The following is a 17,108-nucleotide window of genomic DNA, read 5'->3' on the forward strand; positions in this document are numbered from 1 at the left end:
AAAAGAAAAATACTGACAGCATTTTAGCAATAAGGGCAGAGAGAAGACCGCGTAAATTGCCTCAGCTTTCTCCTTAGGAGACATATAGGCCTCTTGGAAGGTGGCCCTAAGATTAGCGCACTCATTTCTCCCAGAAGGCACACTCATCTGTAGCTGATAATTAGGAAAGAAGTTGAGGGGGAAAGGGGTTGCAGGCAGGAGGGTGGTGGCTACGGGCTGGGCGTGGAGGCCAGGGAACAGGCTGGAAAAGGTCTTTTCTTGAGGATAATAGACGATTCTTAGCATGGTGTCTCCTTTCTTTGGAGAAAAAAAAAGGAGCCTTCAGAATCTAATTCACTCTCCCTCCCTCCCTTCCTTACCTCTACTCAGTCTCCCTCTGTGTGTGTGTGTGTGTGTGTGTGTGTGTGTCTGTCTGTCTTGTCTGTTTTTCAGTAATCACCTGCATGCATGCACTTTTCTGTGATACTCACCCTGAAAGATCCTCAGCCAAAAGGGGCTAACCTCTGTTTTTTCAGGTTTTTATAGCCTCCCCACAGAGGGTGAATGCATGTAGCCATGCTTTGGAGGGTTTGCCTACCAGGTATCGGGAAAAGAGGCAGGGGGTACGTTCTCAAAAGAACTCAAACAGTGGCCCACACAACCCTGACCCTTTCCCAGGATCCTCCTATTTTCCCCTGTTCAGTCCGATTGCACTTGGCCGGCTCCAGAAAGTTCCCTGTCTGCCCCTCCTCTCTGTTTCCTGGAATTCTCCATTTCGAAAGCATTTCCAGGAATATGACTCAAAGATGTCCCCACTCAACCAGACCTCAGTGTCTTCTTGCTCCCCAGGGCACACTTCATCTCCATCTGCTTCCACGAGCCCCTCTAATACCCAGAAATCCGTCTGTATGGTCTCCGAGTCTCCCCCCTTTCTTTCTAGCTGCCCTTCATACATGCAAAACCTGGTGTGGCAACTCATGTAAATTGAACGTAGGCTGGGTAAATAGGGGAGGAGTGGGATCACTGTTACAATGTGGACATATCATTAGGTCACTTCTGATTATTACCAGTGTGCCAACCATGTGTGCCCCAAGAAAGAGCGGTTGACCACAAAGCTCCCTCGCAGGCCTCTGCATTCAGTACGACACCTGCTCCGTGCCCATTTGCTCTCATCCTTTCTCCTAGCTCAGTTCAGCAAAAGAAAGAAGCCCGAGACCCTGAGCCAGAGCAGCCCCTCAGGGCCATCTCCACAATCATGGAAAGCCCGGAGCCGCCGCCTCACCTGCGGCTTCTGAGTAAGGATCGAAGTAAAGCTCTGCGGACCAGCAGTCGGGTGAGAACTCGGATCCTGCTCCAGGCTGACCGGATCCGAATCTGCTATTTAGAAAACCCTCCAGGGAAGCAGAGGCTCAGGTAAGTTAAAGAAGCCTGGCTCTGGGAGGGACGGGGCGGGGCAGGGATGACCAAGTGCTGATAGATCATCCTGTGTGTTCCACGGTGGAAACGGTACTCGGGCTGTTGGAGGGTGGGAAATATGCCTGATGAGAGCACAGAAAAGTAAGCAAAGGAACGGAGACGAACCATTTAATGCCTTCCCTCCTCCGTCCCTGAAAAGCTCAAGAAGTTGTACAGGAAAAGAAATTGACATCAGATGTGATACTTAGATCCGTAAAAATCACAGCTACATAACCAATAGCACTGGAAACATTGAACAGAAGGAATCTATTTCTGTTGTATTAGGGTTCCCCAGAGAGACAGAACCAAGAGGATATATACAGATATATAGAAAACCATGTGTTATGAGCACTGGTTCCTGTGATTATGGAGGCAGAGAAGCCCCCTGATCTGCCCCCTGCAAGCTGGAGGCCCAGGAATAGTGGGAGCGTAGCTCCAGTCCAAACCCCAAGGCCTGAGCACCAGGAAGCCAACGTCTGACAGAAGGACGTCTGCCCACCAACTCAAGCAGAGACCAGACTGTCCTTCCCCCGTCTTGTTCCCTTCAGGCCCTCAGTGGAGTGCATGAGGGCCATGCACACTGTGGAGGGAAATCTCCTTTAACTGTCTGCAGATTCAGATGCTCGTCTATTCCAGAAACATCCTCACAGACACACCCAGAGATAATGTTCTACCAGCTCTCTGGACACTGCTCAGCCCCGTCAAGTTGACACAGGAAGTTAACTGTCACAAGAATTAAATTGTCATTGACTTCATTGATAGGGCTCTGCAAAGTAATATCGAAAAATGGGTATGTCTAGAAAAAGCGACAGAAGATGGGGGGCTCTGTTCGGTTGAGCGACCAACTCAGTTTCAGCTCAGGGTCATAATCTCGTGGGTTGGTGGGCAGGGGAATCTTCTTGAAGATTCTCTCCCTCTGCCGCCCCCACCCCCCGCATGTGCACACACTTTCTCTTTCTCTCAAGTAAATAAACCCATCTTTAAAAAAATTATGTTAAAGTCTTGAAAAAAATGTAGATAAATGCCAGATAAAACAAGCAAGCAGGTGAGGAGCTATTTCTGGGGAATGAGGAGAGGGGAAGCGGGACTGACACTTCTTAAAAGCTCTTTAACTGTTTGGATTTTTTTTTTTAAGATTATTTATTTATTTATTGACAGAGAGGAAGATCACAAGTAGGCAGAGAGGCAGGCAGAGAGAGAGGAGGAAGCAGGCTCCCTGCTGAGCAGAGAGCCCGATGCAGGGCTCTATCCCAGGACCCCAGGATCATGACCTGAGCTGAAGGCACCCAGGCACCCCCTGAGGTTCTCTTCTAAACCCCTGTGGTACTGAGCACTTTACCTGTGTAATCTCATTTAATCCAGTGCCTTTCCAAAGAAGGCATTATTAATGACATTCCTAATTTAGAGGTAGAAGAAGTGAGCTTGAAGAAGTGAATGAACTGGTTTAAGGCCTTAGGATCTTGTTTTAGTGTTGTTTGACCCTCTTTCTACACCTGATTGCCTTTGATTTAGTCCAGCTCATCAACATATACTCTGGTCTTTGAGCTGAAGACCACAAATGCAGACCCCTCATCTCTCTGGGAAACTACTCCCCACCAACCCATAGTAAATGCATCTGGGGCCTGGGGGCAGGCTTTGCTGAGAGCACTTCCCCCTTCCTTCTTCCTGCCCTTTAACTTTGCCCCTGGAGCCAGGAGCAGCTCTGTCACTCCGTGTCCAGGCTCCTTGGTGCCTCTTCCTCCAAGATCCGAGGTCAGTACCTGCGCCTGCCCTGGCTCCCCTGAGAGAGCCAGCAGCCAGGAGGGCATCTGCTGTCCTTCTGGCTCCTTGCTCCCCAGTCCTGGGCCCTGTGCTCTCTCCAGTTCCCCTTTCTTGTGAATTTCCTCTTTTCTCCTCCAGTTCAGTCCTCGGGCTTCTGTCCCTGCCTGCATTGCTTCGTCTTTATGGTCATTGCAGAAATTGAATATCAAACTACCATATTTGGGGAAAAAGAGGCTTTTTGTAGAGCAGTGAGTGGTTCCAAGACTTGTTCATTGACAGGCAACCTATTACGGGGTGCTGCGCCTCACAATTCCCTTCTCCTAGGATTGTCTTGGGGTTTTAGGGCCTGTGATGTGGTGGTGTACATGCTTGACTGTTATGCCTGAGTTTTTGCATCTGAGAGACCACCCAGGAGCCAACACCGATGTAATCACACGAGGGTTTATTTGACAAGCTTAAGCTTGGGCCCAAGTATACCCGATGCAGCGGAGTAGGGACTTGGACCCTGAACCAGACTACAATCAGAATTTTTAAAGGCAGAGTAGGGGTGGACTCGGCGGTGGGCGAGGACAAAGGGGGTGTTCAGAAGGGCTATCAGGGTAAAGGAGACCGTCAGAATATTGGAGGCTGGGTTATTATCAAGCCAAGGCCGTTTGTCCCTCTAATGAGGCACTAACATGAAGACAGTTGGGAGTTTCCTGGTGTAATGTCACATTCCTCCTATCAAGCGTCCTTGTTAGTGAGATTTAGCATTGGGACATTTGTAAACCGAGGGAGATTCCTGTCTTGTAGGATTGTGATTTCTGCAAGTTAACTATTTGTTCACACATACTACATAGGGGAGGGGAGCAGGTGGAGAGGGGGTGCAAGGTGCCAGCTTTTGTTTTGTCAGGATGTCTGTACTTATGTCAGGGCTAGACTTGAGGTGGGTACAGCCTTGTTTTTCTTGGCCTCCGCATGACCAGACCAGGTGGTGGGTGTGCGGTGCCAACTTCTGGACCATCGGAGAGTCCGCAGTGGGAGGAGGCAAAGATCTAGAGCGTCCCGAGTTGGAAAGAGCTGGAGGGAGGACGCAGCAGGAGGGGCTTGAAGAAACGTCGTGATCTGTGCGTTCCTCCCCTAGGCGGAAGTTCTGACACCGGAGGCCACCGGCAACGTGCTGCCCCAGGAGGGCTGGAGATGGCGGTTTCCCCGAAGTCCTGCCTCCACAGCTGTCTGCTCATCCTCGCTTGCCTCCCGCTGTCCAAGCCGGACTCCGGTAGGTCCCGCCTGGGTCTCCCTCTCTGCGCCGCCTCCCGCAACCCGGGCTGAAACCTCTCCGAACGGGTGAGGCACCGCCTGGCTCTGGCTAGCGCCCTCCGCGGGGGGTGCGGGTGGACTCGGAGCTTCCGTCGCGGGGACCGACTCGGGTCGGTGTCGGTGCTCAGCTCCCCCCGCACACCCCGTCTGCCCCCTGCTTTTCGCAGCCCAGTTCGACGTGATCGGGCCGCCGGAGCCCATCCTGGCCGCGGTGGGTGACGACGTCGAGCTGCCCTGCCACCTGTCCCCGAACGTGAGCGCCGAGCGCATGGAGCTGCGGTGGTTCCGCGGGAAGGTGGCGGCCGCGGTGCTGGTGCGCCGGGACGGGCGCGAGCAGGACGGGGAGCAGGTGGCCGAGTACCGCGGCAGAGCCACACTCGTGGACCGCGACATCGCGGCGGGGCGCGTCGCCGTGAGGATCCACCAGGTCAGGGCCTCGGACGACGGCGAGTACCGATGCTTTTTCCGGCAGGACGGAAGCTACGAGGAGGCCAGCGTGCACCTGAAGGTGGCTGGTGAGCGCGCGGGGTTTGGCTTCTCCGGTGACTTCTAGGCGGGGTACCTTTTCTTAGGGCCCCGTGACTTTGGAAACCACCGGATTCTTTGCCTAAATCCCTCTTAGAATGGAAAGGGTTGGCAGGCCTGGAGTGGGAGGTGACTGGCAGGTTGAGAGGCGCAGAGCATTTACCCTGTAATTAGTTCAGTAAATGCAGCCTTCTCCGGGAGTACACCGTAATATGCTTGACCCAGTCTCGGAACTTAACATGCAAGTCGTGTCCGTTTTTCACCATCGGGTGAGGCCATGGTTCGCATCTTTTGAGGCTGCTTCCTGGATTCTTACCTAAGGTCGAATTTTCTGAGGTCCTAGAGCCGGGCTGCTCCTTAACATTCTTGATCCACCGAGAAAAGTTTTTGGTTTTTGTTTTCTTTTTGACATCAAGCCCAAGTTCGGGGTGGAACCCACAGTGGAAATGGTAAGCAGTCAGGAGGAAAGCCTGCCTTGAGCTCTGACTTTCCCACTTACCGGTGAACAGAAGCGAACAAATCTCTTTCTGAGCCTTGTTGCCTACTGCAAAACTGGGCGTGCATCTATCAAAGATTTTGCAAGAATGAAATAAAGTTAGACAATACCTAAGAAACTGCCTTGTCGAAGCTTGCAGAAGCATTATACACCTGGGAGATATTATTACTGTGCCTCAGACTGCCCCATGATTTTCAGTATACAGATGCATTGTCTTTTATGTATAGATTAAAATAAAGGTAAAGTTTAAAAAATATTGGGGTGTGATTGGGGTCCCTGCCTCAGAACAGGGTGTCCTGTGTGGTGGCATTATGTATAACTCACATTTCCTTTTTAGGGAATTAGCTTCAAAGTTGATTATAAAATCCTAGAGATATGATGGCATAAAACTGTCATTGTTATCTTTATGCGTGATAGACGTCTTTTTTTTTTTTTTAAGATCTTATTTATTTGACAGAGAATGAGAGAGCACAAGTAGGCTGAGAAGCAGGCAGAGGGAGAAGCGGGTTCTCCACCAAGTGGGGCTTGATCCCATGACCTTGGGATCATGACCCGAGCTGAAGGCAGCCACTTAACTGACTGAGTCATCCAGGCGCCCCTGGGTGATAGACATCTTTGAGATTCTGCTGAAAGTGGGAACCCTTTTCATGAAAAGAATCCACATTGTCATGTAGACACACACCCTGGAACTTGGATTTCAACTAACAGTGTGGACATGTGTTTGAGGACTTTTCTCTGCAGCTTCATGTTTTCTGTACTCTATAGAATTGTAACAAAATAATCAGAATGAAGACAGAAGGGAAAAACAGCTTTATGTTGATATATGTTAGGACATAACTGTGTGTGGGGAAGACAAGGTTGAAACCCATTTAAGGAAATTCCTGTATCAGTATCGCAGATAAAGGAAACTTAGACTGTCAGCTACAATCTCAATGCAAAGAACCTCTAATCCTCTTTCTCCTCAAGGATACTCCTTCTCTGATCATCCTCAAATACCCACTCCTAGTTCTCCTCCTCAAAGTCATTTCATAATACCTCCAACCACAAAGCCCTCTCCCCTCTCTGGAGCTCCCTTACCCGCCTCTAAGTCATTGAGCTCTCTGCTCCTACTAATTAGAAAAGCTCCCCATGTCTGTCCATCAGACTCCTGCCCTGCCTCCCAATATGGCATCCCTCTGTGATAAGGTTATGAAATGCCTTTTATTGATACCACATCTTCTGTGTGTCGTGAAATAGGTAATAAGGGCCTCCCACTCCCAGTTCCTGTGCACTTCTCTTTCTCAGACTGTGTAATCCTGTGGTTATAAGGCTCCCGGAAGGCTGTCTGCTGAAGGACTAAGGCCAGCTTCTCTCGCCACAGCTCTGGGCTCTGATCCTCACATCCATGTGGAAGTTCAAGAAAATGGAGAGGTCCGGCTGGAATGTACCTCAGTAGGATGGTACCCGGAGCCACACGTCCAGTGGAGGACGTCTGGGGGAGAGCAGTTTCTATCCACCTCAGAGTCTAGGAATCCTGATGAAGAAGGCCTATTCACTGTAGCAGCTTCAGTGATCATCAGAGACCCCTCCATGAAGAATATATCCTGCTCTATCCAGAACCTCCTTCTTGGCCAGGAGAAGGAAGTAGACATTTCCATACCAGGTCAGTGAAATCGATGCCGGGGTCCTATCAGACACAGTTTCAGGGCCCATATTACCTGGGACACTTGCCCAAGGCCCTCCTGGTAGTTGTCTGCTGTCCCTACCTAAGCTCCCGACCACTGACATGAAGGAGTCCCAGGATTTTCATTAGAAGAGAGAAGATTCTAAATGCATAACATCGGCCTCAATCTCAATGAAATTCTGGATTTTCCATTTTAGGAGATATATCTTAGATACAGAAGCTTTGTCTCTGGGACCTTCTGTCCTTGAGTAACAAGAAAACCCATTTCCACCCTTGCCCCTCTGTCTTCCCCATCCCATGCTAGAGCTCTGTCTAGGTTTCCAGGGTCCATAGGAAAGCAGATATTCTCATTATTCACCGCAAGGCTATCTCTGGTTCAGGCAGGAACCTCTCCTTATTCTTTGGTCATTGAGTCCCATTCTGTCACACATGGAGGTGACATTTTCCCTTCCTGATTTACTTCCTACATCCCCTTGGCTCCCATTCTGCATGGATAATTAAGAAGGAATTTCCACATTAACATGAATCAATCCATTACTTTCTTTATTTCCCACGTCCTCTCCCAAAATGACGCTGCTTTTTTTCTTGCCCATGATCAAAAGTTTCTAGGAAATCAGACACTGAAATAGATCACTGTTGTATGCCTTACAGAATTAAACACAATTACATTTTCTTGGAACGTTAACTGGGATTACTGAACCAGTAAGGCTTTCTGGAATATAACAGAAATTCAAGAGGTTGTGGGGACCATTAGTGTTGCTTTCTTCTAAATGAACACCCTTCTGCAAGTCTGGCCTTTCCTCCTGATGCCTGGCCCAGAACTGTTGATCAGCCTATACGAAGAACCACTGTCTGAGCATGGCTGACATCCAGGGTAGTCTTGTAGCAACTGGACATTTTCCATCCATAAAATAGGAATTTGGGCTTTGAACTAGCCTTTTCATTTTGTTTCGTTTCGTTTCTCTTAGGGTTTTATTTATTTGACAGAGAGAGAGAGAGCACAAGCAGGGGTGGGGGCAGAAGGAGAGGGAGAAGCAGATTCCCTGCTGAGCTGGGAGCCAGACCCCAGACTCCTGAGAGCATGACCTGACCTGAAGGCAGATGCTTAACCAATTGAGCCTCCCAGGTGCCCCTAGCCATTTCTTTTTGTTTTTTTTTTTTTTTTAAAGATTTTATTTATTTATTTGAGAGAGAGACAGTGAGAGAGAACATGAGCGAGGAGAAGGTCAGAGGGAGAAGCAGACTCCCCAAAGAGCTGGGAGCCCGATGCGGGCCTCGATCCCGGGACTCCAGGATCATGACCTGAGCCGAAGGCAGTCGTCCAACCAACTGAGCCACCCAGGCGCCCTCTTTTTGTTTTTTATTCTGTCCCTTCCAAGGGCAGGTTTAGTAAATCCCTAGCCAAAGGCCTAGCCAGTCACCACCTCTAAGTCCCCACCTCACCCCTAGGGAGCAGCACGCCATCAGGCCCAAAATTTTTCTGAAAAGCTTAGAGCAGCAGCCTTGGAAGTTCTGTTGTTTGCCCTGGGAGGAGTGGGAGAGAACCAGGTCATCATGAGAAGCAGAGCTGGACCTGCTTGGAGTCGCCCAGCAACTCGTCCTTCTTGGGGCTTTTGTTTCAGCTCCCTTCCTCCCAAGGTTGACTCCCTGGATGGTGGCGGTGGCTGTCATCTTGATGGTCCTAGGATTTCTGACAATTGGGTCCATAGTTTGCACTTGGAGACTCTACAAGGAAAGATCCAGACAAAGAAAGGACGAATTCAGCTCTAAGGGTAAGTCACAGGCTGCTTGTCAGGCGTGCTACCAAGTGGGGTTGGACCCAAGTCCTTTGGGATGGCTGCCAATGGGAAGATACTCGATTCCAAAATTCTGAGAGTCGAGGGAGGGGGGATTATAAGGCACCTGAAGCCACTGATACCCAATATGAATGTCTGGGGTGTAGAAGGAGTCAAAAACAATGCTAACTGAGATATCAGACTGCTGTTTCCTCACTGCCCCCCCCCCCACCAGACTCTCTCCTCACTTCTAACTTGGTTTCCCAGTAAAGATGAAAGATCTGATCTCAAGCCAGTAGGAACTTCCTGCACATTTCTTAGGAAAAAACCCATAATCCTTGTTCCTCATTTATTGATAAAGTCTCAGTAATCCTGAACTGACCTTTTGCTCCTTTGTGTGTCCCTCACACCAGTTTTCTCCCCTCCCTCATGTCTGCTTTCAAAGGTCATTAAGGTATTTTTGTTTGTTTTCCAGAGAAACTCCTGGAAGAGCTCGGTAAGTTCTCTCTTCTTGTCATGAATTCAACAACAAGGTGTTCTCTCTCCTGTTAGGAAACCCGTCACTGACTCTCTCTCTTTCATTGCAGGATGGAAAAAGGCTACGGTGCATGCAGGTCAGTGGCTCTGAACTTCTCAGACTTCTCAGGGGCTCTGAGGCTCTATCCCCCAGGGATTTGAAGTCCTGTCATACTTGGAAATAAAAACACTAACCCATTGTTGTGGTAAGGATAGATAGGGAAAAGATGATGGCAAACAGCCTCCACATTTTCCTTGAGGCACGTAGAAGGCCCTTGGAAGACATTTAGAAGACAAGCCCCTCTGACAGGGACCCATTAGGCATTGGTGACAGTCAGCTCACACATGACGGGTGACAGGAGGAGGCCAAACAGCTCTCCTCCTGAGGGGGCCTGACAGCTTCTTGAACAGTCCTCTATTTCTTTTTGGAGAAGAAAGAATAAGTCTTGTAGCACCTCACGCTCACTGATGCTGAGACTTGTTCTCTCTCTCTCTAGTGGATGTGACTCTGGATCCAGACACTGCTCACCCCCACCTCTTTTTGTATGAGGATTCCAGATCTGTCCGGCTGGAAGATTCACGTCAGGAGCTGCCTGAGAAACCAGAGAGATTTGACTCCTGGCCTTGCGTTTTGGGTCGTGAGACCTTCACGTCAGGGCAACACTTCTGGGAGGTGGAAGTGGGAGACAGGGCTGACTGGGCAGTCGGGGTGTGCAGGGAGAATGTGGTGAAGAAAGGGTTTGACCCCATGACTCCAGAGAATGGGTTCTGGGCTGTGGAGTTGTATGGGAACAGGTACTGGGCCCTCACCCCGCTGCGGACCCCTCTCCCCCTGGCAGGGCCCCCCCGTCGGGTTGGGATTTTCCTGGACTATGAATCAGGTGACGTCTCCTTCTACAATATGACCAATGGGTCCCATATCTATACTTTCTCCAATGCCTCCTTCTCTGGCCCCCTCCGGCCTTTCTTCTGCCTGTGGTCCTGTGGCAAAAAGCCCCTGACCATCTGCCCGGTCACTGATGGGCCTGAGAGAGTCACCGTAGTTGCTGATGCCAAGGCCTTTGTAGTGAGTACGAACCTTTAATAAATAAAGTGTAATAAATAAATGAATAAATAAATAAATAATATGTAGTAAGTGCAAACCCCTACTAAATAAAAAACAGGAACAAACTACAAACTAACCACATAGCAAGTAAGCCTAGACCATATGCGTGTAGTGATAAGATTAGCGCGGAGTAACAAGTTGTAAATACTTTAACTTGTGCGAAATATCGTAGACCAAAACATGTTTACGACGTGTGTATGTTTTTGGTGTGTAAGCATAAGAAAAATAAGTGATGTAATGTGTTTATGAAGGAGACTTAGCACAGTATATAAAGAGGCATCGGGTTGGACTGAGGCGAAGCGAGTTCCCTGTCGCGAGAACATCATCGCCGGTGCTACCGACGCCCCGACAGTTTCGTTGCTGACCACTCGCTGGTTCTCAGTCTCAACTTCTGCAGTGACCTCTCTGTCTAGATTGTGAGGCGACGTCTCCTTCTCTGTGACAACGTCAGCGGACCGTGACCGGGCCACGATAGTGGTGCGGACCTCGTCCCAATAAAGATCAAGTGAGTTACATCATATCCATCTCTCTATCTCTTCTTTACACATTGCGACCTCCTGGCGGGACACAGGGGTTTTGCTCGCGACAGTTGGCGTAGTCGGCAGTCATGGCCAGTCGGCACGCAACTGGTTCCCAGTTGGCGTAGTGGGCGGTCGTAGTCCGAGTCACGGGAGGAGTTGATGAGATCGGCAGCTGAGGCCACAACCCCCGATGCAACGACACACCCGGTGGAGACAACTGCGTAAGCCCCTAAGGACAACCCAGAGAATCCTCCAGAACGCAAGGAAAATGGGAGAGCTGATCCTAAAACTTTTGAAGGAAGAGGACAGAGACCACCGAGACAGGTCTACTACACCGGACCTCCCCAATCTACCAGACCGCCTACCATTGCAGAAGTCTGGAGGGCCAGACTTCATCCCACTGGCAGCGACGAGGAAGACGACTGAACCAGGTTGGCAACCCCCACCGCAAACTAACTAACGGGAGGACGCAAGGCAAAGGGGAAGGGTGACACCCTCGCGTGGGCCGTGAGCTCCGGCACGCGAGAAGGACGCCACAGACCCTGGGGAACGCACCCACCTATTTCAGGCGAGCCCCAGCCCAGCGAAAATAGATGAGGGGGTGGTTACTAAACAAGCTCGAGCACAGCATACATAACGACCTTAATCAAATTGAACATAAACTACATGGTAGCTACTTAAATTGGAGTTGGTTTCGATTTCAATACAAATTAAAACTTAGACTGGCACAATGTTTACTAAAATGAAAAGAGCCTTTGCAAAACTCTCGGTCAGGGAGGACTGGAGAGAACTTAAACCTCAATCTCCATGGAGAAATATAGAGAAAGTTGTACTAGATAAATTTCCCGAGTGCAGGAAAGGTACTAAACTTAATGATTTATTAATTGACCCAGAAAAGATGCAGCCATTATTGGAAACGGCACACCGAAAAGAGGTGCCAGCAATTTTATGCAAAGTCATCGATGACGTAAACAATGACAGGCTCAAAGGCAAAAGACTAGTCAGAGAAGCCATCGGTAAATCAAAAAACCCCTTCCTGCAGATGGCTCTTGCAGAAGCTTACCAAGATAGTGGTAATAATATGGCCCAATGTAACCCGGTTACAATAATCAAAACATCAACCCCTATGAGAACGCCAGGTGAAGGAGTCCAGATCAGGGACATAGAAACCAGAGAGTCTAGTAGACAAGAACTGACATCCTTGAGAAATGATTGCGCACAAAACGGCCTTAATGACGCCAAATGGCTATTAAAATTATGGAATAAAGGGATGTATGGCATAAGACTCTCGAATCAGGAAATGAAAAATCTTAACCTATGAATAGACCAACCAAATGTAGCGGAGGCACTACAATTCTATTTAGAAACAGAAAACACTGTCAGGACAGTTTTTGAATGGATAGCCATGGCATGGATACAGGCATTCCCAGTTTTAGATATTGGAAGTCTAGACACAAGATGGAGAACACCAGAAGAAGGTATTAAGGTCATTAGGAAACTTTGCCTATTAGAAATAATCTATTATGGCGATTTAACCAGTCATCCAGGCAGATTCCAACTAACAGCATCAATGAAAAAAGCTTTTATTAGAGGCGGACCCGATAACATGACACTGGCTCTCAATGCAATTATGGCAAGAATGAACACAGGACATGACATAATAGAATACTTGAGGAATATGAGGGATATCAAACAAACCCCTAAATTATCTAGGCCGTGGCCTAAACAGTCTCCTAGCAATAAAACCTGGAACAGTACAGGACAACCTACTGAGCGAATGCCTCGCAGCCCAATACAATGGGCCAATATTAGGAGGCAAAATGAGGGGCCTAATGCAAAAAACGACATAGGGGCTTCCCCGTCTGGCCAACGAGGGAGACCCAGGGGGCCCAACAAGAGGCCGGAAGGGCCACAGAGATATTTTCGCCCAAGAGAACCACAGAAAGATCCCTACCCAGGAGTCCCTCAAAGACGATTTTATCTCAAAAAACCAATACAGAATGTCTACCAAGACAGGAGATGCCAGACACAGTCAGGGCAAATAGGGATAAGCCGCTTTCGCGATCGCAACCAATCTTTACCTTTACAGCGAAAATCCTTCTACAGAAGGACATAAGACCATATATACAGCTAACAGGCAGCCTCCATGGAAGTAAATTCCATGATTCATTCTCAATAGATACCGGTAGTAAAATCACGTTAGTACGCCCAGAAATAGTACCTATCAGTGAAGATACTTATAAACACTATACACCAGTTTGCATAAAAGGACAAGAAATAATGGGTTATAAAACATACATGTCTTTGTATATATACGATATATACGATAAGGAAGTAAGCATAGATATAGTTATATGTGCACATGCCCCTTGTAATATATTAGGTATAAGAGAAATCATAAAAATCTTTGGAGACTGGATACCATTGAAAAGACTTAAAACCATCAAAATGGATCCAGATGAACCCGAACGTATATGCTTGACTATAGAAGAATTAACAACGGTGGAAGTAGAGCCCATAGTTTTACCTAAGATTAAACCATGTTTCACACCACAATACCCCATTAAAGGGGGGAAACAGGAAATTACTGATACCATCTCAGACCTATTAAAGAGAGGAATTATCGAGTATACACAAAACTTTAACAGCCCAGTATGGCCTGTTAAGAAGCCCAATGGAAAATGGAGAGTAACGGTAGATTATAAAAATATCAATAAGAATTCCCCTAAGATGCCAGGCCAACTACCAGACATAGAAAATATAACTAAAGAAATTACAGATTGCAAGCCAAAATGGATGGTCACTATCGATCTGAGTGACATGTTCTTTGCTATACCCCTACATCCAGATAGCAGAGAGATTACCACATTTACATGGGAAGCCAAACAATATCAATTCACAAGAGTCCCACAAGGATACAAAAACAGTCCCATTATTGCCCATAGTGTTATCCAGCAAACAATTCCATGGAACAAGAGTCCAGAGAACACTAAGGTCCTAACATATGTGGACAATATCATCATTCTAGGAAAGGAGGAAAAAGAACTAAAACTAGCTATGGATATACTCATTGATGCATTACGCAACAATGGATGGACCATTAATATGGACAAAGTCCAGGGACCATCCCATCAGGTAAAATTTTTAGGGATTATATGGATGACAGAAGGCCCCAGTATTCCCGATTCGGTAATTAACATTATTAATAATATACCAGAGCCCACTAATAAAACCCAGGCACAACACCTGCTAGGATTATTTGGATATTGGAGGAAACATATTCCCTATATGCAAGCTATCCTCACACCTATCTATAAAATAACTAGGAAAGCAGCAGATTTTAAATGGACAAGTGTAGAACAAAGGGCATTTCAGACTGCCAAAAATATGATGCTACTCCACAAAAACCTCTTTGTACCGCAGGATGGAGATACTATCGTTATCGATATCCTGTGTCATATGAACTACATATGTTGGGGAACCTACTCCAAGAGAGAGGGTGCCCTGAAACCTATCGGATTTGCATGTAAACGTTTCCCATATTCCGAGAATAAGTACTCCCTGTTTGAGAAATATGTATATGCGTATTTTATAGCATACACGAACCTACAATTTGAAATTGGCGACAAACACACGATCATTAGATCACCTATACAGATCCTTCCTTGGCTTAAAATGGACGACGCAATCATAAAACTATTGGGGGGAAAAAAAAACACCAATCCAAAAATCAACCCAATTACCAAATTTTACAGACACTTTTGGATGTATAAAATGACCCCCTTCGGGTATGTTAAAACATGTCCCTCAGGGAGTCAGGGGTGGAATGTAGTGAGTACGAACCTTTAATAAATAAAGTGTAATAAATAAATGAATAAATAAATAAATAAATAATATGTAGTAAGTGCAAACCCCTACTAAATGAAAAACAGGAACAAACTGCAAACTAACCACATAGCAAGTAAGCCTAGACCATATGCGTGTAGTGATAAGATTAGCGCGGAGTAACAAGTTGTAAATACTTTAACTTGTGCGAAATATCGTAGACCAAAACATGTTTACGACGTGTGTGTGTTTTTGGTGTGTAAGCATGAGAAAAATAAGTGATGTAATGTGCTTATGAAGGAGACTTAGCACAGTATATAAAGAGGCATCAGGTTGGACTGAGGCGAAGCGAGTTCCCTGTCGCGAGAACATCATCGCCGGTGCTACCGACGCCCCGACAGTTTCGTTGCCGACCACTGGCTGGTTCTCAGTCTCAACTTCTGCAGTGACCTCTCTGTCTAGATTGTGAGGCGACGTCTCCTTCTCCGTGACAACGTCAGCGGACCGTGACCGGGCCACGATAGTGGTGCGGACCTCGTCCCAATAAAGATCAAGTGAGTTACATCATATCCATCTCTCTATCTCTTCTTTACACGTTGCGACCTCCTGGCGGGACGCAGGGGTTTTGCTCACGACAGTCTTCACTAAGGAGATCCCACTGTCCCCCATTGGGGAGGACTCGGCCTCTGGGGATACCCTCCATTCTAAACTAATCCCCCCCCAGCCCAGCCAAAGGGCACCTTAAGGAATATCCCAGCCCAACTGCTTTCTTTTGTCCTAAGCCCTCCCCTCTGTCCCCCCTGACACACCAGCTGCCAGGTCCACCCAGGCCCTGTTTCTCCCTGTTGGGTAGGAATCATTTGGTCTTGGGGAGGTAGTATTGTTGCTGCTAGAGAGTGTGGGGTCTAGGGCCTTCCTCCTCTGTTTCTGTGCTGATACTTGGGGCAGGGAGGTGACTCCGAAGCTGCTTCTAGCATTCTCCTATTCCCAGAGACCAAATCCTGTAGGGAGAGAGAACTCAGCGATCAAGATGGGGTTAGACTGGCATGGGCTTATGACAGAAACATCTGAGTCTCCAGAATAGGGATGTGTAGAGGAACAGGTTTTAGGCAAGCAGGGAACTCAAAAGGTTCTGGGAAGATAAGATTCAAGGCTGAAATCCCATAAAACAACTTGGGGGGACATCACAATGGAGGACTGTGAGGGGAACCCAGGCCAATGATGAACACCTGGCTGGCTTCTAGACTTTCTGGGCCTGTATGTCCAGCTGTCAAAGACACGTCCTGGAGAGCAGAGGAAACTGGCCCTACTAGTGTGGGATCTGAGCCATTGGCTTGGGGGCCTGGGAGGGGATGAAATGATCAAGGCTGGGGGCCAGACTGAAACCCTGATCCAGGAGAAAACTCCAGATGAAACCCAGTCTGGGTGGCTGGACTTGCCCCTGCTCCTGTTGTCCTGTCTGCCTCAGCCGGCCTGTTTCCCCCTGACCCCAGGGGTCCTTCCAACCTCACTCCGCAGACCCCACACAAGTTTCCAGCTCTCTTCCTCTTTTTATATAGAATCTCTCCATCCCAGAGCCTTTCCAGGACCCTTCTCAGTGACATCACCTCTTTATCCGCTAGGGTCGGGCCTCGGGACCTCGCAACCCTCCACCCTGCCTCTGGGTTAAACCCCCAAACGCACCTTCAGTTCACTCCCCCCACCAGCCTTCACTCCCCCCTCCCTTCATCTCCAGGTCTGCGTGTCCCCAGGTCTGCTCCTCCCCAGGCCCCAGAGGCTGCTCCATCCCTGGGTGGGCCCAGCTAGGCTAGGCACACTTGCTCAGTCTGCATTTTCATGGCTACACATGGCTCGTCATGCCCACGGACTGCAGATTTTTCCAGGCTCACACCTTCCATTTCCAGAATTTTTTTTCCAGTTTCCAGAGTAGATGTTGCCCACGGTCTTAAGCTAATAAATAAGTATGTTGATTGCTGAAGGCGGCATCACAGGAAAGCAGCTGCATGGGAATGCAGCTGGCTGACCACTGGGGGTCTGTGTGTCTAAGACTCCCCTGAAGGCCGGGTTGAAGGGGTGGGGTTGGGTGGGAAGGGGGGGTTAGGGGGGAACCCCATCTCTCCTCCTAGAAAGGTAACCGGACTCCTGGTGTAGGTGAGTGAGGCTACCTCTTCAAATGTTAACAATATTT

At 48.2% G+C, this 17,108-nt stretch overlaps 1 protein-coding gene across 1 annotated transcript; it reads left to right on the top strand.

The window, feature by feature from the left end:
- The first annotated feature begins 383 nt into the window (after positions 1-383).
- BTN1A1 (butyrophilin subfamily 1 member A1) lies at positions 384-15,550 on the top strand. The gene is made up of 10 exons (XM_032338176.1): positions 384-1,392; positions 4,319-4,453; positions 4,662-5,009; positions 6,876-7,157; positions 8,801-8,950; positions 9,429-9,449; positions 9,541-9,567; positions 9,967-10,535; positions 10,988-11,526; positions 15,383-15,550. The coding sequence occupies exons 2-9, from the start codon at positions 4,375-4,377 to the stop codon at positions 11,033-11,035; spliced, it is 1,524 nt and encodes a 507-aa protein (XP_032194067.1). The 5' UTR covers positions 384-1,392; positions 4,319-4,374; the 3' UTR covers positions 11,036-11,526; positions 15,383-15,550.
- The last annotated feature ends 1,558 nt before the right edge of the window (positions 15,551-17,108 follow it).

Source organism: Mustela erminea, chromosome 4 (genome assembly GCF_009829155.1).
Source record: "Mustela erminea isolate mMusErm1 chromosome 4, mMusErm1.Pri, whole genome shotgun sequence".
Taxonomy (NCBI): Eukaryota; Metazoa; Chordata; class Mammalia; order Carnivora; family Mustelidae; genus Mustela; species Mustela erminea.

What these genes read in the sequence shown, in the direction of transcription:
- BTN1A1 (XM_032338176.1), top strand. Translation starts at nt 4,375, where the DNA reads ATGGCGGTTTCCCCGAAGTCCTGCCTCCACAGCTGTCTGCTCATCCTC. An exon ending in CGTGCACCTGAAGGTGGCTG is followed by an intron (nt 5,010 to 6,875) that starts GTGAGCGCGCGG and finishes CTCTCGCCACAG; the next exon opens with CTCTGGGCTCTGATCCTCAC. An exon ending in CTGATGCCAAGGCCTTTGTA is followed by an intron (nt 10,536 to 10,987) that starts GTGAGTACGAAC and finishes CTCTCTGTCTAG; the next exon opens with ATTGTGAGGCGACGTCTCCT.